The sequence below is a fragment of the Nyctereutes procyonoides genome, unplaced genomic scaffold, assembly GCF_905146905.1.
Source record: "Nyctereutes procyonoides isolate TBG_1078 unplaced genomic scaffold, NYPRO_anot_genome, whole genome shotgun sequence".
Classification (NCBI taxonomy): Eukaryota; Metazoa; Chordata; class Mammalia; order Carnivora; family Canidae; genus Nyctereutes; species Nyctereutes procyonoides.
This window is the reverse complement of record NW_026575125.1, coordinates 57,591,751-57,615,583: the sequence shown is the minus strand read 5'-3', so window position 1 is coordinate 57,615,583 and position 23,833 is coordinate 57,591,751. Positions and strand designations below refer to the sequence as shown.

The window sequence follows — 23,833 nt, the reverse complement described above, 5'->3', positions numbered from 1 at the left end:
AGATCAATTTGGTAAAAGTTTACAATGACACCTGTAGCATTTTCATTTTATTTATTATTTTAAAACAGCTTTATTAAAGTATAAATTAGTATAAAATCCACCCATTGCAGGTATTTATGATTTTCATAAATATATGGAACTCTGCAACCATCACCTGGTATAGTTATAAAAATTTTCTGTCACCCCAAAAAGTTTCTTCATGCCCATTTGCAGCACCTCACTTTTACCTCCAGCCCTCAGCAGCCACTGATCTGCTTTCTTTTTCTAAAACTTACCTTTTCTAGACATTCATACAAACAAAATTGTACAATATATACAGTGTTTTCTATCTGACTTCTTCACTGTGCATGAAATTTTTGAGTTTCATCTGTGTTCTAGCATTCTATTAGAATTCTTCAAAGAAACAGAACTAATAGGATATATAGAGATTTATAGAAAGGGATTTAGCTTATGAGGGCTTAGTTTAGGTGATTACTGAAGTTAAGACCCATGATCTGCCTTCTTCAAGCTGGAGGCCCAGAAAAGCCAATGGTGTAGTTCCAGCACAAATCTGAAGGCGTGAGAACTGGGGGAACCAATGGTATAAATTTTAATCCAAGTCCAAAGGCCTGAGAACCAAGAATGCCAACGTCTGAATACAAGAGAAGATAGATGTTTTAAGTCAATCAGACAACAAATTTGCCTTTTCTCCACATTTTTGTTCTATTCAGACCCTCAAAGAATTGAATGATGCTCATGTCAAATTGGTGAGGGTGATCCTTACTGTTTACTGCTTTAAATGCTAATCTCTTCCAGAAATATCCTCACTGACACACCCAGAAATAATATTTTACTGGCTATCTGGGCGTTCCTTAGCCTAGTCAAGTTGACACATAAAATTAAACAGCACAAGTAATAACATTTTCATTTTAAATATGACAGACTAAATAAATAAATAAATAAATAAATAAATAAATAAATAAATACCGACATATTCTTAGTCTCTTCCTTTAATAGTGAGAAGGGCAATATTACAAAGATCACTAAAGGGCAGGCAGAACTACTAAGATAAGTGCTCCCAATGTTTTATAATAAAGGCACTTCTTTTTTTCTTCAGAAATGTGTAACTTCCAACAGGGAATTTTGCAAGAATATATTTTTCCCCTCAGGCTTATTTCATCCTTATGGATTTTAGGAATATAAGGAACTTTAACAGTCAAATGCCTAACTAATGTGGAAGTGTCCTCTGCAACATTTCCAAATGTGTGTAATGGGAAACTCAGTCCTTTCCAATGCTGCCAATCCATCATCATAGTCATCATCATCATCATCAAAATCATCACTTTTTCTTATAGTGAGCTAAAATGTGTTGACCTGCAGCTTTTACCCATTAATTCTGTTTCTATCCACATTTCTTGAGTCATATAAACCAATCCCCTTTACACCATGACAGACATAAGATTACTTAAAGACAGCTGTTTTCCCCCAGAGACTTCACTCGTTTCCACTCATTTTTCTGTGCACACATTGTCTCAGTCTGATATCTTCAAAGCACTGAATGATTGCCTTCCCTCACCCACAAGTATTACAGCAAGTGGTCAAGCAAATGGTAGTGCAGACCTCCACTTTTTGCTTACCAGTGATTATTCAGCCACAGAGGCAGAAAGAGATATACCAAACATCAATTTATCAGCCAGTCTTTATTAAGATTGGTCTCTAAGCAACTCTACTCTCTCTCACTCCATTTTAATGAGAAGTTATTAACCCAATTCAGAGCCTAGTTCAACTGATTCGGTCATGCAACATGTATGTGCAAAATCATGAATCCTAGGTTGATCCACCAAGGCTTCTTGTTTCCATTTCCATTTGTATTGTCAAAGGAGAGTATATGCCTCTTTCAATCATTCTTAACCAGAATTTTTTAACTGGAAATGAAAAAAAAGAATATCCATCTCCAGGCAGGTGTATTATAAATAAGAGGACATTACCTGGTCAGATTTTTGCACAAATAACATAGAATAGCTTTAACAAAGTTCATTCAAATGATGATTAAAAGGATAAACTTTTAAGACTCTACAAAAACAGACATGGAAATGAAGACAAATACAAAGTATAACTGATGAATGACCTGAGGAAATAGCCCCTAGAATATAGTATCATTCTCTGTTAGGATTTTTCTATGTTTTTCTGACATTAAGTATTTATCATTGTGTCTGAAAACCATGTATTTTTTAAATTATTTTTTTTCTTTTCTAAAGAGAGAGAACACATGCAAGTGGGGGGGAGGGGCAGAGGAAGAGAGAGACACTCTCAAGTAGGCTCTACACCCAGCATGGAACTCGATGCAGAACTGGATTCCACAACACTGAGATCATGACCTGAGCTGAAATCAAGAATCAGATGCTTAACCGACTGAGCCACCCAAGCGAACCTGAAAACCATCTTAATTCAATAGTTTCTCAAGATTGAAAGGCATGCCTTATAGTTTCACTTTGCATTAACACCTAATATAAATGTACACAGATGGTGGTGACTAAAGATAGGTAGGCCTCACTGTTCAAATATCATTCTGGCAAAAATTATGTATATATCACATAAGGCAGCAAAGAATGATTGGGAAAGGTAGACACAGTACATGAAAAAAGCCTTGGAGGCTAGAATCTAGTCCCAGCTCTACAAGTGACTTACTCTATGACCTTGAGCAAATCATTTGGTACTACTCTAGTTCTTTTTTTCCCAGTTATAAAATGAGACAGATAAACCAGATAATTACTAAAGTTTCTTACAGTTGTGATATTATACAAAATCATAGTTCAAATATAATAAGAAGTATTAATATTCATTATATACTTGCCTTGTGCTAGACACGATGTTAAACAGCAGTTACATGCATTAACTTGTTTGAATCTCAAGTAACCTTGGGAGGTAAGTAAGTTAGGGAAGTAAGGAACCTGCCTAAGGTCACAAAATAGTGCAACTGGGTTTTTAAAAACCAGGCAGTTTGACTTCAGAGCTATCATGCAACCTCCACTCTAAATTAACTCTAAATATATAAGAGAAACTTGATATTTAAAGATCTTTCCAGTGAATTCTTCGAGAAAATGAATAGTCATCTCCTAATTGATTGGCTTTTAAGCTCCTAGATAGCTCAACAGTTTTGATTTGGTGGGATTTTTAAAAAATCTAGTTATATATGTATTTGATAAATGAGTAGAATTTCTTAGGTTTAAGATGAAGAAGGAGCAAAGGATGTATTTAATCACCCATGCCTTCCCTCATCTTAGCAGGCTGGTTGTTTCCTAAAGTATTATTCCATTGAATAAATTGCTCAAAAATTTTGGATTAATTTGGAGTATCTGGGTGGTGTAGTGATTAAGTGTCTGACTCTTGGTTTCGGCTCAGGTCCTAATCTCAAGGTTAAGAGATCGAGCCCCACATCAGGCTCTGCACTCAGCACAAAGTCTGCTTAAGACTCACTCTCCATCTGTTCTCTCTCTCTCTCTCTCTAATAAGTAAATAAATGAATAAATCTTTAAAAAGGGAAATGAAAATGTTTTAAAATATCACTAATTTTTAACTTTCTCTTTCTTTTTACAGTAACTGTTTTGAGCCCAGCAGAAAAAGGTAAGATAGTATTGTAAATTGTATTGGTCAGAATTGTATCCTTCTTTCTATCTAAAAGTCAATTACATAAAAGCCTATAAATTGAGCAACTTTCCCAGGAATACTGAATTAAATGGAAAGTTTAGGATGGTATTTTTCAGGAAGCATACCCAGAGCTTATCCAGAGATACAGCAGAACATATCAGTGGCCCCTTTGGCTGTAGCACAGGAATTGTAAGTTACCAGAATTTATGATAGAGAAAGGCAGAAGTAACCATGCTATTGGCCATAGTGATCCCAGGCTCTTGCTTCATTACTGTTGTCCTAGGTACCTTGTCTTCCTGCACAATTCATTCCTTCTTCAAGGTATGGAGTAAGGGTACCATGAGGAAATTTAAAGGGATAAGTCCTTCACCATCACAGTTGCAATATATTTACATATTCTTCTTCACTCTTCACCCCCATCTGGCTTAATCTTCAATTTATACTACCACTGTAAAGAGATTAAGTAATTTTCCACTAAAAATGTGTAAGCTAAAGATGAGTCTTAACAAACATTTAACTTCACATTATTTTTTCAGACATAATCGTAAGTATTTATGTAGCCACTTTATATAGCCACTTTTTATTCTCACTTCATGGGATTAACAATTGTAATTAATTAATTATATAATATTTATATTACACATTTTATTAATTTTTTTATTTTAATGCCAATATACTTGACAGAGTAGTAGTATATTGGTTTCAGGTATACAATATAGTGATTCACAATTACTCAATGCTCATCATGATAAGTGTACTCGCTACTCCCCTGACCTATTTCATCCATCTGCCAAACTAACTACCCACTGGTAATCACCAATTAGTTCTCTATAGTTAGGAATCTATTTTTTTGGTTTGCCTATCTTCTTCTTTTTTTCCTGTGCTTGTTTTGTTTCTTGTTTCTTTCTTTCCTTGTTTTGTTTCTTAAATTCTACCTATGAATGAAATCATAGGGTATTTATCCTTCTCTGACCAACTTATTTCACTTAGCATTATACTCTCTACCTCTATCCATTTTGTTTGCAAATGGCAAGATTTCATTCTTTTCTGGGGCTGAATAATATTTGATTGTATATATTTACCACATCTTCATCCATCAATGCACACATAGTCTGCTTCCAATTTTGACTATTATAAATAATGCTGCAGTAAATATATGGGGACATGTATCTCTTCAATTACTGTTTTTGTATTTTTGGGGTGATCACTCAGAAGTACAATCAATGCATCATAGAGTAGTTCTATTTTTAAGTTTTTGAAGAACCCCCATAATATTTTCACAGTAGCTGCGCAAGTTTGCATTCCCACCAACACTGCAAGAGAGTCCCCCTTTCTCCACACCCATACCAACACTTGTTGTTTCTTGTATTTTTTGTTTTAGCCATTTTATAGATGTGAGGTGATATCTCATTGTGATTTTCATTTACATTTCCCTGATGATAAGAGATAATGAGTATCTTTTCTTTTTTTTTCTTTTTTTTTATAAATTAATTTTTATTGGTGTTCAATTTACCAAAATACAGAATAACACCCAGTGCTCATCCCGTCAAGTGTCCCCCTCAGTGCCCGTCACCCATTCACCCCCACCCCCCGCCCTCCTCCCCCTCCACCACCCCTAGTTCATTTCCCAGAGTTAGAAGTCTTTATGTTCTGTCTCCCTTTCTGATATTTCCCACACATTTCTTCTCCCTTCCCTTATATTCCCTTTCACTATTATTCATATTCCCCAAATGAATGAGAACATACACTGTTTGTCCTTCTCCGATTGACTTACTTCACTCAGCATAATACCCTCCAGTTCCATCCACGTTGAAGCAAATGGTGGGTATTTGTCGTTTCTAATGGCTGAGTAATATTCCATTGTATACATAAACCACATCTTCTTTATCCATTCATCTTTCGATGGACACCGAGGCTCCTTCCACAGTTTGGCTATTGTGGACATGGCTGCTAGAAACATCGGGGTGCAGGTGTCCCGGCGTTTCATTGCATCTGAATCTTTGGGGTAAATCCCTAACAGTGCAATTGCTGGGTCGTAGGGCAGGTCTATTTTTAATTCTTTTCATGTGTCTTTTGACCATGAGGATGTCTTTGGAGAAATGCCTGTGTATGCCTTCTGCCCATTTTTAATTGGATTATTTGTTTTAGGAGTTTTGAGCATTTAGGAGTATAAGTTCTTCACATATTTTAGATACTAATCCTTTATTGGATATGTCATTTGCAAATACCTTTTCCCATTCCTTAGGCTGCATTTTAGTTTTATTGATTGCTTCCTTTGAAGTACAGTAGCTTTTTATTTTTGCTAGAGTCCCCATAGTTTATTTCTCCTTTTATTTCCATTGCTTCAGGAGCTGTACCTAAAAATAGTAGATGTTATGGCTGACATCAGAGAGATTACTGCCTGTGTTCTCCTCTAGGCTTTATGGTTTCAGGTCTCACATTTCAATCTTCCATCCATTTTGAATTTACTTTTTTTGTGTTTGGTGTAAGAAAGTAGTGTAGTTTTATTCTTTTACATGTCACCGTCCAGGTTTCCCAACACCATTTGTTAAAGAGTCTGTCTTTTTCCTATTGGATATCTTTTCCTGCTTTGTTGAAGATCAATTGAACATATATTTGTGGGTTCATATCTGGGTTTTCTATTCTGTTCTTTTGATATATGTGTCTATCTTTGTGTCAGTACCATACTGCTTTGATCATTATCGCTTTGTAATATAACTTTAAGCCCAGAATTGTGATGCCTCCAGCTTTGCTTTTCTTTTTTAAGATTGCTTTGGCTATTTGAGGTCTTTTGTGGTTCCATACAAATTTTAGGATGGTTTGTTCTAGCTCTGTGAAAAATAATGGTGGTATTTTGGTAAGGATAACACTGAATGTGTAGATAGCTTTGGTTAGTATAGAAATTTTAATATTTGTTCTTCTAATCCATGAGCATGGAGTATCTTTCCATTTCTTTGTATCCTCTTCAAATTCTTTCATCAGTGTTTTCTAGTTTTCAGAGTACAGGTATTGTACCTCTTTGGTTAGGTTTATTCCTAGTTATCTTCGTATTTTGGTTGCAGTTGTAAGTGGAATTGTTTTCTGAATTTGTCTTTCTGCTCCTCCATTATTGCTGTATAGAAATACAATAGATTTCTCTATGTTGGTTTTGCTATCCTGCAACTTTACTGAATTCACATATCAGCTCTAGCAGTTTTTTGGTGGAGTCTTCTGGGTTTCCTTTTAAAAAAAAGATTTTATTTATTCATGAGAGACACACAGAGGGAAAGAGAGGCAGAGACACAGGCAGAGAGAGAAGCAGGCTCCATGCAGGGAGCCTGATGTGGGACTCAATCCCAGGACCCCAGGATCATGCCCTGGGCCGAAGGCAGGCGCTTAACTGCTTAGCCACCCAGGTGTCCCCTGGGTTTCCTATATAGCATGCAGATACTGAATCTGCAAATAGTCATCTGCAAAGAGTGAAAGATTTTCTTCTCCCTTGCCAATTTGGATGTGTTTCAATTCTTTTCATTTTCTGCTGTAGCTACACCTTACATTACTATGTTAAATAACAGTGGTGAGAGTGGACATTCCTGTTCCTGATCATAGAGAAAAAGTTCTCAGGTTTTCCCCATTGAGGATGATATTAGTTTTTGGTTTTATGATGTTGAGGGATGTTTTCTCTTAACCTAATTTGTTGAGATTTTTTTTTATCATGAATGGATGTTGTACCTTGTCAAATGCATTACCCTAATACCAAAACTAGATAAGGTATCTATAGTGCAGTAAAAGACCTGCAGTTGTCTTTTACTTTTCAATCTATAACTCCCTTATTCGCTCAGTTGAGCTCCTTAATGAGAAATTTGATATTCAATTGCTGTTTTATCTAGTGGCCAAAATTCTCTATCTTCATTTTTATATATTGTCAGTGAACTCAATCACACCAGTGTGGTGTCATTTGTAAACTCAACTCAGTTCAGAGCCTTCCTAGTAGCATCAATCCAGTTGCTGGGATTTTAGCTCTTTAGATTATGTTGCACATGTATGATTTCTTTTTCTTTTATCACCTATTTGACCAATTCTCCCCTCATACCTCCTCTCTAGTAACCATCAATTTGTTCTCTATAGTTATTAAGAGACTGTTTCTTGGTTTATCTCTCTCTTCTTTTTGACCACTCTTTCCTGCTTTTTTGAAGATTAATTGACTGTATAATTGTGGATTTAATTCTGGGCTTTCTATTCTGTTCTGTTGATCTATGTGTCTATTTTTGTGCCAGTACCATGATGATTACTACAGCTTTGTAATATAACTCGAAGTCTGGAATTGTGATACCTCCAGTTTTGTTTTTCAAGATTATTTTGTCTGTTCAGGGACTTTTGTGGTCATAATGTTTGATTGTTTGTTTAAGTTTTTATTTAAATTCCAGCAAGTTAACATACAGTGTAATATTAGTTTCAGATGTAGAATTTAGTGATTCTTCATTTATATACAAGAACCAGTGCTCATCTCAACAAGTGCCCACCTTAATACTCATGTATTTAGGTTATTTAGGGTTAAACACCTGTTTAACCCATCCCCCTGCCCACCACCCTCCAGCAACTCTCAGTTCGTTTTCTATAGTTAAGAGTCTGTCTCATGCTTTGTCTTTCTCTTTTTCCCCATGCTCATCTGTTTTGTTTTTTAAATTCCACATATGAATGAAATCATGTGGTGTTTATCTTTCTCTGGCTGACTTATTTGCTTAGCATAATACATTCTAACTCCACTATATCATTGCAAATGGCAACATTTCATTCTTTTTGATGGCTGAGTGATAGTTCATTGTAGGTATATACCACAACTTCTTTATCCATTTGGACCACTTTCTTCCACCACACACACATACACACACACACGAAACTCAAAATGGGTGAAAACCTAAATGTGAGACAGAAAACTATCAAAATCCTACAGAACGTAGGCAGCAACCTTTTTGACATTGGTCATTGCATCTAGATACAACTCCAAAAGCAAGGGAAACAAAAGCAAAAATGAACTATTAGAACTTCATCAAGATGAAAAGCTTCTGCACAGTGAAGGAAACAATCAACAGAACCAAAAGACAACCCTTGGAATAGGAGAAGATATTTGCAAATGACATACATGATAAAGGGTTAGTATCCAAAATCTATAAAGAACTTATCAAACTCAACACACAAAGAATAAATAATCCAGTTAAGAAATGAGCAGAAGACATAAATAGACATTTCTCCAAAGAAGACATACAGATGGCTGACAGACACATGAAAAGAAGCTCAACATCACTCATCATAAGGAAAATACAGTGCATGATTTTTAAGCTCCTTTGACACTAGAATTCTGATTCCAAGCACTTTTTTCCTGATGGCTCTCAGATTTATCAATATAATAAAGAATAAGATTAGATTTTGCTTCTTGGTTCTGCAGTGGGGCATAATGAGACAGAGCACGGGATTTAGGGACAGAAGGTCTGAGTTGGAGTTACAGCTCTATCATTTACTAGCTCTGTGGTCTTTGGTAAGTAACTCAACTTCTCTGAACCTCAATTTCTATAAAAGGAGATGAGTTTAGTGATGTGTTACAGATTTGTTTTAAGCTAGCAAGCATGAAATTATATGGGAGTAAAAGTATATAAGAGTAAACTGCTTTGTAAATGTTAAGTATGAACAAACTCAGTTATAACATTTTTTATGTCAGGGTTCTCAAAGACAGTGGGATTAATAAGCTGAAAGTAGATTTTATTGTAACCAGAAGTTTAAAATTTAGACTTACAAAGAACTTCTAAAGACTATCATTGGTTTCTAGGCAATGCCTTGAAATTTATTTTTCAGAAAGTATTAGACACCTAAGTATCTGGGATGAATTGGTAAGCCTTGCCTAGAAGTTGACCAATATGCCTAATGAATATCAGTAGTCCCTTATTACCCAATGAATTTGTAGGTTGTTTCAAATAAATTCAAAATGGGTGAATTTTGCACACATTGAAGTAAATACAATATGACATATTACTGCTAGTAGGTACATTATTTGGCAATGGCAAATAATATATTACTGCCAAATAAATGAAGACCTCAAATCACATAACCTTTTATTCAGTTTCTATAGCTTAAGAAAACCATAATCAAACATACCGTAAAAGTTTTTCCATATCTTTTCTGCTTAATGGTTCTTTTACTGGGTTGAAAAGCTCCCTCTAAAATTTATAACCACCAAAACCAATAAATGTTACTTTATTTAAAAATATGGTCCTTAGGGACACCTGGGTGACTTAGTGGCTCAGTGTCTGCATTCAGCTCAGGGCATGATTCCAGGGTCCTGGGATCGAGTTGCACATTGGGATTCCCACATGGAGCCTACTTCTCCCTCTGCCTATGTCTCTGCCTTTCTCATGAATAAATAAATAAAATCTTTAAAGATGATAGATAGAGATACATATAGATAGATAGATAGATATAGATATAGATATAGATATAGATAAATAAGTCAGTCCTTGGGCACCTGGATGGTTCAGTTGGTTAAGTGTCTGCCTTTGGCTCAGGTCATGATCCTAGAGTTCTGGGATCAAGCCTCATATGGGGCTCCATGCACAGTGGAGAGTCTGCTTCTCCCTCTCCCCCTACTTGTGCTCTCTCTCTTTTACTTGTTCACTCTCTCTCTCAAATAAATAAATAAAATATTTTCTTAAAAATGGTCCTTGCAATAAAGATGTATACACACACAGTGGAATACATTGTGTGTGTGTATGTGTGTTTGTGTGTTTGTATATACACATAGTGGAATATTACTCAGCCATCAAAAAGAATAAAATCTTGCCATTTGCAAGGTTGTAGATAGAACTAGAAGGTATTATGCTTTGTGAAATAAGTCAGTTACAGAAAGACAAATGCCATATGATTTCACTCATATGTGTAATCAAGAAACAAAACAGATGAACATAGGGTAAGTGAAAGAAAAATAAAATAAGATGAAAACTGAGAGGGAGACAAACCATAAAGGACACTGAACTCTAGGAAACAAACTGAGGGTTGCAGGATGGGAGGTGTGTGTGGGGAAGGGTAATTGGGTGATGGGCATTAAAGAGGGCACTTGATGTAATGAGCAGTGGGTGTTATATGCAACTGATGAATCACCAAATTCTACCTTTGAAACTAATAAAATTTAAAAAATATGGTCCTTACAGATGTAATCAAGTTGAGATCATACTGCCCTGGGGTAGGCCCTATGACAGATGTACTTATAAAGGAAGGGAAATTTAGATACACAGAGAGAGAGATGGTCATGCAAAGACAAAATAAGAATGAATTATGTTGCCACAAACCAAAAAACACCAAGTATTGCCAAGGAACACCAGAAGCTAGGATGAGGCAAGGAAGGATTTTCTCCTAGAAACTTAGAGAATATGTATGACCTTGCCTAAACCTTAATTTCAGACTTCTAGTCTCCAGAACTATGAGAGAATAAATTCTGTTCTTTAAGCGACCCAGTTTGTGGAACTTCTTATGACAAACCTGAGGAATTAACACAATTACTGATTAATCCCAATCTCTAACGCACTAAGAGCATTGTAACAGTAGCAAATAAGCACAGACTTTGGTGTCAGATATACCCAGGATCAAATCTTGCCTTTCCACTTAATATATATATTACCTTTGGACTAAATTTCACTTTCTTCATCTGTAAGATTGTTATAAAAGTAGCTATCTTAAATCATGTGTAGAGCATTAAATAAGATGATATATGTAAGTCTCATGGCATAGTGCCTAGCATATGATAAGCACAAAATAAATAGTAGTAGATACTATTATTGTTATTGTTATTAACATTAATTGGAAAGGACCTAAAAGATCTTTTTTCTAAGAAGCATAATATATTTTAGGACTATAATTATTTATATACATATATATTTTATTTATAAAAATATTTTTATATTTATTATATTTATAATATATATTTGTCAAATATATAAGGATATATATTTTAGGGCTATACCTTTGTAAATATATATATATATTTATATATATATATAAATATAAACATAATATATTGTCAAAAGCCATGCACTCCTATCTTGTAAGTAGAACAAATGAGTTCAAAAGAAGTAACATATGTTGATCTAGTCATGTTGATTCTAGTGCACAGAAAGAACTAAAGCCCAGATTATCTGAACCATAGTCCAGAATATTATATAGTATATCATCCTTGATTCTACAAGATTCACAAATTCTTTTTTTAACAGGAGTCCAAATCTTTTTCCATAGATCATACTAGAAACAAATCCCATAATAATAATTTTGTTTTCATAAGACTCTTTTCCATAGATGATCTTATTCAGCATCATAGTATCTGTCTGTATTTTGAAGATCTTGATAGGAAGATCTGGGATGCACTTGATGTTAGAAATTTAGTAGGGTCCAAGGATAAGTGAAATAGGGGATGAATTTAGGAAAGAGATAGGCATAATCTGTCAGAAAATCCACATGTAATCAGACTAATGTATTGACCAGTTGGTTATCTTCAAAAAGGGCCATTAATCATTTTAAGTAAAAGTTTCACGCATCTTTTGAGAATTCATTTGCATACTAGTTTCATACTAAATTCTCTGGTTTCCCTTTTAAAGTTAGATATAGTTGTAGCTATTTACCTTTTTAGAAATAGATGTGATTCCTAAATACTTGAACTTCTGTGGGCTGACCTGTGTTCCCCCAACATTCATATGTTGAACTCCTAACCCCCAGTATTTCAGACTGTGACTGTATTTGGAGATAGGGTGTTTTAAAGAGGTAATTAATTTAAAATGAGGTCACTAGTGTGAGCCCTAATCATTATGACTGGTGTCCTTATAAAGAGAGGATATTAGGACACAAACGCATACGGAATGAAGACATATGAGGACACAGGAAGATGGCCATCTACAAACCAAGAAGAAAAGCCTCAGAAGAAACCAACCCTGCTAATACTTTAATATTGACTTCTAGCCTCAAGAACTGTGAGAAAGTAAATTTCTGCTGTTTAAGTCATTCAGTCTGTGGTACTTTGTTATTGCAATCTTAGCAATTAATATAAGAACTTATTTAGGTTTCCATTTGAAAACCCAGGGACGCCTGGGTGGCTCAGTGGTTAAACGCCTGTCTTCTGCTTAGGGCATGATCCTGGAGTCCCAGGATTGAGCTCCACATCGGGCTCCCTCTATGGAGCCTGCTTCTCCCTCTGCCTGTGTCTCTGCCTCTCTCTCTGTGTCTCTCATGAATAAATAAATAAAAAATTTTTAAAAATGAAAACCCAGAGCATGGAAGTATTCACTTTTTGTCTACTTGATTATATTAATCTTGATTTATTGGTCATATATTAGACACCAGGAAATTGAAAATGTACTGGGAGGGAAAAGTTTGGGCCACAGTATGATCTTTTATATTCACATTCATACTGCATAGGAAATCCTCAGCTAGGCTTTGAGCAGTTAGCTCAGTGTTCTTAATAATAGACTATTTTATACTTATTATTGTAAAATTACTATATAATGTGGATTTGGGGGACCAAATGAAGCTCTCTTTAGAGGACAACCCATTTCTAAAAGAATATTATATTGTGGCATCTGGGTGGCTCAGTCAGTTAAGCATCTGACTTTGGCTCAGGTTCTGAGATCAAGTTCAGTCCTCAGATCATGCCTGTCTTTAGACTCCCTGCTCAGTGAGGAGTCTGCTCCTCCCTCTCCTTCTCCCTCTGCCTCTCCCCAACTCATGCTCGCTTGCTCTCTTTCTCTCTAATAAATAAATAAAATATTTTTTAAAAGATGCATTCCATTGGATGTATCAAATATATTTTTAAATAATAATAATAAATAAAAGAATATTATATCAATTTCAATATAATCATAATAATAATTGTTAATAATATAATAATAATATTATATTAACAAAAGTAATGCTCATTGAAAATTTAAATAATACAAAGATATGAGATAAAAAATTAAAGCCTTCCTCATGCTGCCTCTTCCCCATCACTATTTACAGATAACTACTATATTTAGTTTGATTTGTAGCCTAGATCTTTTGCTCTATCTTTAATACAAACATATGAGTACAGATGTGTATATTTATATAGATTTGGGTTTTTTAAAAACTGGATGATACTGTGCATATTATTCTATTGCTTACTTATCTCAATAATATATATATTTTTCCATGTTAGCATATAAAAATGTATTTCATTTTTTAATGATCTCAGGGTATTAAATAGTATGCATATACCATGATTTATTTAACCTTACCCAATGATAAAATTAAAAAATAAACTTTATTATTTTTCTTAATTATGAGAAATAAAACCACACAAAATGTAAGTAGTATAGAAATGTATAAAGTAGAAAGTCTTTTGTAATTATTGCAGAGGTTAAGGATAGAGCAAGATTCATTGATGTTTCACTCCTGAGACATAAAGACACATACAAACTAAAGTGGAGAGATAGAAAAATATTTACCATGCAATTGGAAGTGAAGAACAAAGCCTGGATAGCAATACTTTTATCATGCAAAATAGACTGTAAAACAAAGACTATATAACAAGAGACAAAGAAGGGCATTACCTAATGATAAAGGGGACAATCCAACAAGAGTATATAGCAATTATAAATATTTATACATCCAACATTGGAGCACCTAATTACATAAAGCAAATATTTTCATACATAAAGAGAGAAATATATAATAGGAGACTTTAACACCCCACTTACATCAATGGATAGATCATCCAGACAGAAATTCAATAAGGAAACAGTGTTATTGAATGACACATTAGGCCAGATGGACATAACAGATATATGAAGAACATTCCATCCAGAAGCAACAGAATGCACATTGTTTCAAGTGCACATGGAACATTTTCCAGAATAGATCACATGTTATGCCAAAACCCAAGTCTTGGTAAATTTAATAAAATTGAAATCATACAATGCATTTTTTCCAACCACTGCAGTATAAAAAATTAGAAATTAGTCACAAGAAAAAACTGGAAAAACCACAAACACATGAAAGCTAAATGACATTGTACTAAGCAACCAATGGATCAATGAAGAAATCAAAATAAAAAACACAAAAATATGGAGACACATAAAACTGATAACACAATGGTCCAAAATCTTTGAGACACTGTAAAAACAATTATAAAGAAGGAAATATATAGCGACAGAGGCCTACCTCATGAAACAAGGAAAAGCTCAAATAAAAATCTAACCATATACCTAAAGGAATTAGAAAAAAGAAGAACAAAGCGCAAAGCTAGTAGAATGAAGGAAATAATAAAGATTAGAGCAGAAATAAATAAAACAGAAAAACCAATAGAAAAGATCAATGAAATCAAGACTGGTTCTTTGAAAAGATAAACCAATTAATAAACTATTAGCCAGACACCCCAAGAAAAGGAGAAAGGACCAAAATAAATAAAATCAGAAATGAAAGAGGAAAAGACAACTGACACCACATAAGTATAAAGGATTATAAGAGAATATTATGAAAAATTATGTGTCAACAAAGTGGACAATCTAGAAGAAATGAATAAATTCCTAAAACATACAGTCTTCCAAAACTGAATTAGAAAGAAACAGAAAATCTCAACAGATCAATTACTAGTAACAAAATTGAATTGGTAATCAAAAAACTACCAAAAATTAAAAGTACAGGATCAGGTCAATTCACAGGTGAATTCTACCAAACATTTAAAGAAGAATTAATATTTATTCTCCTCAAACTTTTCCAAAAAATAGAAGAGGAAGGAAAACTTTCAAATACATTCTATGAGATCAGCATTACCCTGATATTAAAACCAAAGATACCACAAAAACAAAACTGTAGGCCAATATACCTGATAAACATAGATGCAAAATTCCTCAACAAAATATTATCAAACTGCATTCAGCAATACATTGACCAGAAAATACATTAACAGATCATTCACCATTGTCAAGTTGAATCTATTCTGGGGACATAAGGATGGTTCATTATTTGCAAATCAATCATTGTGATGCATTACATCAACAAAAGGGTACAAATCATATGATAATCCCAACAGATGCAGAAAATGCATTTGACAATATCAACATCCGTTCATAATGGAAAGTCTCAACAAAGTGGACTAAGAGGGAACATACCTCAACATAGTGAAGGCTATATATGAAATACCCACAGCTAACATCATACTCAATGGTGAAAAATTGAGAGCTTTTCATCTAAAATCAGGAACTAAATAAAGATGTCCACTCTTGCCACTTGTATTCAACATAGTACTGGAAGTCCTAGCCACGGCAATCTGGCAAAAAAAAAAAAAATAGATATAAGAAGGATCCATATTGGCAAGGTAGAAGTTAAATTGGCATTATTTGCAGATGACATGATACAATATATAGAAAACCCTAAAGACTCCACCAAGAACTACCAGAAATAATAAGTGAATTCAATAAAGTCACAGGATACAAAATTAATACCAAGAAATTGATAGCATTTCTGTGCACTAACAAAGTGGCAGAGAAATATAATAATTCCATTTACAATTGCACCTAAAAAATACCAATAAAAAACTTAACCAAGAAGGTGAGAGTCCTATACTCTGAAAACTATAAAACATTGATGAAAGAAATTGAAAATGATACAAACAACTGGAAAAATATTTCATGCTCATGGATTGGAAAAATTAATATTGTTAAAATGTCTATACTACCCAAAGGAATTTACAGATTCAATGTCTTCTTTATCAAAAAATACCAACAGCATTTTTCACAGAACGAGAACAAATAATCCTGAAGTTTGCATGGAACCACAAAAGACCCTCAAACACCAAGAACAATCTTGACAAAGAAGAGCAAAGCTGGAAGTATCAGAATTCCAGATTTCAAGTACTCCAATGTTTAAGATATGCTACACAGCTATAGTAATCAAAACAGTATGGTACTGGCACAAAAATAGACAACAGGAATGAATAGACAATGGTACTGACACAAAAATAGATCAGCCGAATTGAAGAGACCCCAGAAACAAACCCAAAATCATATGGTCAGTTAATTTATGAGAAAAAAAGCGAGAATATACAGTAAGGAAAAGACAGTCTTCATTAAATGGTGCTGGGAAAACTGGACAGCTACATGCAAAAGAATAAAACTGGACTACTTTTTTTACACCATAAACAAAAATAAACTCAAATTGGATTTAAGAACTAAATATGATACCTGAAACTGTAGAATTCCTAAAAAAGAACACAGGCAGCAATTTCTCTGGCATCATTCTTAGTAACATGTTTCTAGGTATGTATCCCAAAGCAAGGGAAATGAAAGCAAAAATATACTATTGGGACTATATCAATATAAAAAAGCTTTTGCACAGTGAAGGAAACCATCAACAAAACAAAAAGGCAACCTACTGAATGAGAGAGGATATTTTCAAATGATATATCTAATAAGGGGTTAATATCCAAAAGAGCTTAAATATATCAACATCAGAAAATGTTTTGGAATGTCAATCCAATTTAAAAATGAGCAGAGGATCTGAATAGACATTTTTCCAAAGAAAACATACAGATGGCTCACAGACATGAAAAGATGCTCAACATCACTCATCATCAGAGAAATGTAAATCAAAAATGCAAGGTATCACCTTAAGTCTGTCAGAATGGCTAAAATCAAAACCACAAGACATAACAAGTGTTGGCAAGGATATGGAGAAAAAAGAACACTCATGAACTGTTTGTGGGAATGTAAATTGTTATAGCCACTGTGGAAAACAGTATGGAGGTTTTTCTTTAAAAAAAAACAGATAATTTTACTAATTGGTATGGAAGCAATCTAAGTGTCCATCAATTTACAAATGGATAATAAAAATACTATGTGTATACACAATGGAAAATTATGCAGCCATAAGGAAAGAATGAGATCTTGCTATTTGCTGCCACATGGAGCACCCACAGAGTATTATGCTAAGTGAAATAAATCAGACTGTGAAAGACAAATACCATATGATTTCACTCATATGTGGAATCTAAATACAAATTAATAAACAAAAAAGAAGACATAAATACAGAGAACAAACTGATGGTTGCTGGAGGGAAGGGGGTTCAGGGATAGGCAAAATGGGTGAAGGGGAGTGGGAAGACTTTCAGATGGAATGAATAAATCACAGGGATAAAAAGTAAAGCATAGGGAATATAGTAAATGATAAATAGCACTGTATAGGGACAAATTGTAGCTACACATTTGGTGAGCATATCATGATGTATAGAGAAGTTGAATCACTCTGTTGTATACATGAAAGTAATGTGTATATATGCTAAAATGAAAAAAAAATAAAAATCCAGTGGTGTTTATTGTGTACTTGGTAAAAAATTTTAAAAAGGAATTTTGCTCCTATACATTGTGACAAGTCTCTTTTGATATAGAAATGTACTTGCTTTTATCCCTCCCAATGGCCTGAGCTAGAACTTACATGCTCCTGTGTACTTACTTCCCAATATGACTCCTGCCAACACCCACTTGTATCAGTTTACTGCTTGGCGGGGGCATTTATGGAGCCAAAATAATGAAATCTATATGACTGACGAAAGATCAGCCAAAGTTCAGCCAATGCTAGGTTTCAGCATCATGATTCTGCTTCCTACCCTAGCTGCATACCATTTGGCATTGCTTTCTATCATACAGACTGGAATTCCCAACACATCTAAATATGGCTATGAGAAAAATAAAAATGTTAGGTTGGGAAGTCAGAATTAATAGCCATCTATTATGCTAAATGTTAGAAAATCTAAAATGAAAAGACATCAAAGAAAAAGGACCATTTTTGTTTATTTGTTTCGAAGTTGTTAGACTCAATTTTTTTTATTATTACCAATTAATAGATGAAGGGACTGGAGACTAAATGATAAATAAGGTTAGAGAATAATAAATACTATTTCAGGGGTGCCTGAGTGGCTCAGTCAGTTAAGCATCTAATTCTTGACTTTGGCTCAGGTCATCATCTCAGGTTTGTGGGACTGAGCCCAGTTTTGGGCTCCATGCCCAATGTGGAGTCTGCTTGAGATTTTCCTTTTCCCTCTGCCCTCCCCCATGCACTGCTCACACAGGCTCTCTCTCTAAAATAAATAAAATCTTTTAAAAAATACTATTACAAGTCCACTTACTCTGTGACAACTACTGCTCTAATATACCTTGGATGTATTGATTCATTTAATTCTCATTACAGCCCTATGAAGTATTACCATATACTCATTTATGCATGAAAAAAAACTGAGTATAGAACTGTATTAGTTTTCTAGGACTGTCATAACAAATTATGACAAACATAGGGGTGTAAAACAACTAAAATTCATTTGCAAATGTTTCTAGAGGGCAGAAGTGTAAAATTATGTTATCTACAGGCCATGCTCCCTCCAGAGGCTTAAGGGAAGATACCAAATCTTATCTCTTCCAGCTTCCAGTGACTGCCTTTGTTCCTTGGCTTGTGGCTGCATCACATCACCCCAGAAAACACCCATTTTTAGATCTCTTTGGGTTTTTTGTCATGTTTATCAAGATACTATTTACATACAATAACAATCACTCTTTATAAATATACAGATTGATAAATTTTGACAAATGTATACAGTGATGTAAACCCCACCACTATTAAGATACAGAATATTTACATTATCCTAAAAACATTCCCTCCTCCTCATTTACAAGCAGTCTTCTCACTTCCCACCTTGGCAACCAATTATCTGCTTTCTCTCCATATGGTTTTATCTTTCTCAGAATGTCCTGTAAATTGAATTATAGCCTTTTGTATCTGGCTTCTTTCACTTAGTAATATGCATTTAAGATTCATCCATGTCAGTGCATATATGAGTAGTTTGATTCTTTTTACTGCTAAGTAGTTTGCTATATTATTGATGTACCCCAACTTGCTTATTTATTCACAAGTAAATGAGCATTTAAGCTGTTTCCAGTTTGGGGCTATTGTGAATCAAGCTGATAAGAATATCCATGTACAGGCCTTTGTGGAAATGTATGTTTTTAATTCTCTTGGGTATATACCTGGCAGTGGATAGCTGGGCTATATGGTAATTGTATGTTTAACTTTATAAGGAACTGCTAAACTGTTTTGCAAAGCAGTTCTACCATTTTGCATCCCCATCAGTTATATATGAGAGTTCCAGTCATTCTATATCCTCACTGTCACTTGGTGTTGTCAGGGATTTTAAACCATTTTATTGTGTCTGATGTGGTAACTCCTTGTAGTTTTACTTTGCACTTAGGTAATGATTAATAATAAGCGCCTTTTCATGTGCTTGTTTGCCATCTCTGTATCTTCTTTTTTGAAGTGTCTCAGTCTTCTGCCTATTTTTATTGAGTCTTTGTCTTCTTATTGAGTTGTACGAAATCTTTAAATATCTAGATGCAATTCTTTCTGTTTTTAAGCAAATATGATTCCTTTCCAGGGAGCAAAATTATAATCAATGGGAGAGAATTACAAGGAGGCATGTTTCTGCCTAATACAAAGAAAACTTGTCTAACAAGCAGAGTTGTGTAACAATAGAATGGGCTGTTCCAGGAGTTGATAAGTTTCCCATAAGTTCAGGTATTCAAACAAAAGCTGGCCAATTATTAGCAATAGTGCAAAGCAGTTTTAGACATTTATACATCATGGAGACTGTTGGTCCAAATGGCATCTAAAGACATTTCCAAATCTAAAATTTTATATTAAAATAAGTCAACATTATACTAATGAGGTAGAGAATTAATTAATTGCATCAAAAAGGGAAATATATTCCGAGGGAACCAAGCTGGGGTTGAGATGACTCCAGCCACTTTCCCAGCCAGTGAAAAATTGGCTTACAAATACTTAGCTACTATGTAGAAAGTAGAGATTCCCTGTTCTGCTTTGGTGTCCAATGTTGAGTATCCCTGACAACATGGAGGCATTGGGCTATACTTAATCCAAATGATACACATAGTATAGTGGCATCTTAACTATCCACTTTATTTTTTTTTACTAAATTAATTTTTATTGGTGTTCAATTTACCAAAATAAAGAATAACACCCAGTGCTCATCCCGTCAAGTGCCCCCCTCAGTGCCCGTCACCCATTCACCCCCACCCCCCGCCCTCCTCCCCTTCACCACCCCTAGTTCGTTTCCCAGAGTTAGGAGTCTTCACATGTTCTGACTCCCTTTCTGATATTTCCCACACATTTCTTCTCCCTTCCCTTATATTCCCTTTCACTATTATTTATATTCCCCAAATGAATGAGAACATACACTGTTTGTCCTTCTCCGATTGACTTACTTCACTCAGCATAATACCCTCCAGTTCCATCCACGTTGAAGCAAATGGTGGGTATTTGTCGTTTCTAATGGCTGAGTAATATTCCATTGTATACATAAACCACATCTTCTTTATCCATTCATCTTTCGATGGACACCGAGGCTCCTTCCACAGTTTGGCTATTGTGGACATGGCTGCTAGAAACATCGGGGTGCAGGTGTCCCGGCGTTTCATTGCATCTGAATCTTTGGGATAAATCCCCAACAGTGCAATTGCTGGGTCATAGGGCAGGTCTACTTTTAACTCTTTGAGGAACCTCCACACAGTTTTCCAGAGTGGCTGCACCAGTTCACATTCCCACCAACAGTGGAAGAGGGTTCCCTTTTCTCCGCATCCTCTCCAACATTTGTGGTTTCCTGCCTTGTTAATGTTCCCCATTCACACTGGTGTGAGGTGGTATCTCATTGTGGTTTGGATTTGTATTTCCCTGATGGCAAGTGATGCAGAGCATTTTCTCATGTGCATGTTGGCCATGTCTATGCCTTCCTCTGTGAGATTTCTCTTCATGTCTTTTGCCCATTTCATGATTGGATTGTTTGTTTCTTTGGTGTTGAGTTTAAGAAGTTCTTTTTTTTAATTTTTATTTATTTATGATAGTCACAGAGAGATAGAGAGAGAGAGGCAGAGACACAGGCAAAGGGAGAAGCAGGCTCCATGCACCGGGAGCCCGACATGGGATTCGATCCCGGGTCTCCAGGATCGCGCCCTGGGCCAAAGGCAGGCGCCAAACCGCTGCGCCACCCAGGGATCCCAAGAAGTTCTTTATAGATCTTGGAAACTAGCTCTTTATCTGATATGTCATTTGCAAATATCTTCTCCCATTCTGTAGGTTGACTTTTAGTTCTGTTGACTGTATCCTTTGCTGTGCAAAAGTTTCTTATCTTGATGAAGTCCCAATAGTTCATTTTTGCTTTTGTTTCTTTTGCTTTCGTGGATGTATCTTGCAAGAAGTTACTGTGGCCAAATTCAAAAAGGGTGTTGCATGCGTTCTCCTCTAGGATTTTGATGGAATCTTGTCTGACATTTGGATATTTCATCCATTTTGAGTTTATTTTGTGTATGGTGAAAGAAAGTGGTCTAGTTTCATTCTTCTGCAGGTGGATGTCCAATTTGCCCAGCACCATTTATTGAAGAGACTGTCTTTCTTCCAATGGATAGTCCTTCCTCCTTTATCGAATATTAGTTGACCATAAAGTTCAGGGTCCACTACTGGGTTCTCTATTCTGTTCCATTGATCTATGTGTCTGTTCTGGTGCCAGTACCACACTGTCTTGATGACCACAGCTTTGTAGTACAACCTGAAATCTGACATTGTGATGCCCCCAGATATGGTTTTCTTTTTTAAAATTCCCCTGGCTATTCATGGTCTTTTCTGATTCCACACAAATCTTAAAATAATTTGTTCTAACTCTCTGAAGAAAGTCCATGGTATTTTGATAGGGATTGCATTAAACGTGTAAATTGCCCTGGGTAACATTGACATTTTCACAATATTAATTCTGCCAATCCATGAGCATGGAATATTTTTCCATCTCTTTGTGTCTTCCTCAATTTCTTTCAGAAGTGCTCTATAGTTTTTAGGGTATAGACCCTTTACCTCTTTGGTTAGGTTTATTCCTAGGTATCTTATGCTTTTGGGTGCAATTGTCAATGGGATTGACTCCTTAATTTCTTTTTCATCAGTCTCATTGTTAGTGTATAGAAATGCCATTGATTTCTGGGCATTGATTTTGTATCCTGCCACGCTACCAAATTGCTGAGGTCTAGCAATCTTTGGGTGGAGGCTTTTGGGTTTTCTATGTAGAGTATCATGTCATTGGCGAAGAGGGAGAGTTTGACTTCTTCTTTGCCAATTTGAATGCCTTTAATGTCTTTTTGTTGTCTGATTGCTGAGGCTAGGACTTCCAGTACTATGTTGAATAGCAGTGGTGAGAGTGGACATCCCTGTCTTGTTCCTGATCTTAGGGGAAAGGCTCCCAGTGCTTCCCCATTGAGAGTTATATTTGCTGTGGGCTTCTCGTAGATGGCTTTTAAGATGTCGAGGAATGTTCCTTCTATCGCTACACTCTGAAGAGTTTTGATCAGGAATGAATGCTGTATTTTGTCAAATGCTTTCTCTGCATCTAATGAGAGGATCATATGGTTCTTGGTTTTTCTCTTGCTGATATGATGAATCACATTGATTGTTTTACGAGTGTTGAACCAGCCTTGTGTCCCGGGGATAAATCCTACTTGGTCATGGTGAATAATTTTCTTAATGTACTGTTGGATCCTATTGGCTAGTATCTTGTATGAGATAGTGTCCCTCTTCATCTCTCACTACAGTCTTCGGGGTAAGTTTTAGTTTATCTGATATAAGGATGGCTACCCGTGCTTTCTTCTGAGGACCATTTGAGTGGTAAATGGTTCTCCAACATTTTATTTTCAGGCTGTAGGTGTCCTTCTGTCTAAAATGAGTCTCTTGTAGACAGCAAATAGATGGGTCCTGCTTTTTTATCCAGTCTGAAACCCTGAGCCTTTTGATGGGGTCATTAAGCCTGTTCACGTTCAGAGTTACTATTGAAAGATATGAGTTTAGTGTCATCATGATATCTGTTCAGTCCTTGTTTTTGTGGATTGTTCCACTGAACTTCTTCTTAAAGGGGAATTTTAAGAGTCCACCTTAAAATTTCTTGCAGACCTGGTTTGGAGGTCACATATTCTTTCAGTTCCTGCCTGTCTTGAAATCTCTTTATCTCTCCTTCTATTTTGAATGAGAGCCTTGGTGGATAAGGTATTCTTGGTTGCATGTTCTTCTCATTTAGGACCCTGAATATATCCTGCCAGCCCTTTCTGGCCTGCCAGGTCTCTGTGGAGAGGTCTGCTGTTTCCCT

General features: G+C 35.3%; 1 protein-coding gene across 2 annotated transcripts in view; it reads left to right on the top strand.

Moving 5' to 3' along the window:
• ZDHHC15 (zinc finger DHHC-type palmitoyltransferase 15) overlaps window positions 1–23,833 on the top strand; it is a 173,531-nt gene that overhangs the window by 34,389 nt on the left and 115,309 nt on the right. For both annotated transcript variants that reach the window (XM_055338668.1, XM_055338669.1), the window contains exon 2: window positions 3,577–3,603. In XM_055338668.1, coding sequence (XP_055194643.1) covers window positions 3,577–3,603 — 27 coding nt within the window. The remainder of the gene's footprint in view (window positions 1–3,576; window positions 3,604–23,833) is intronic.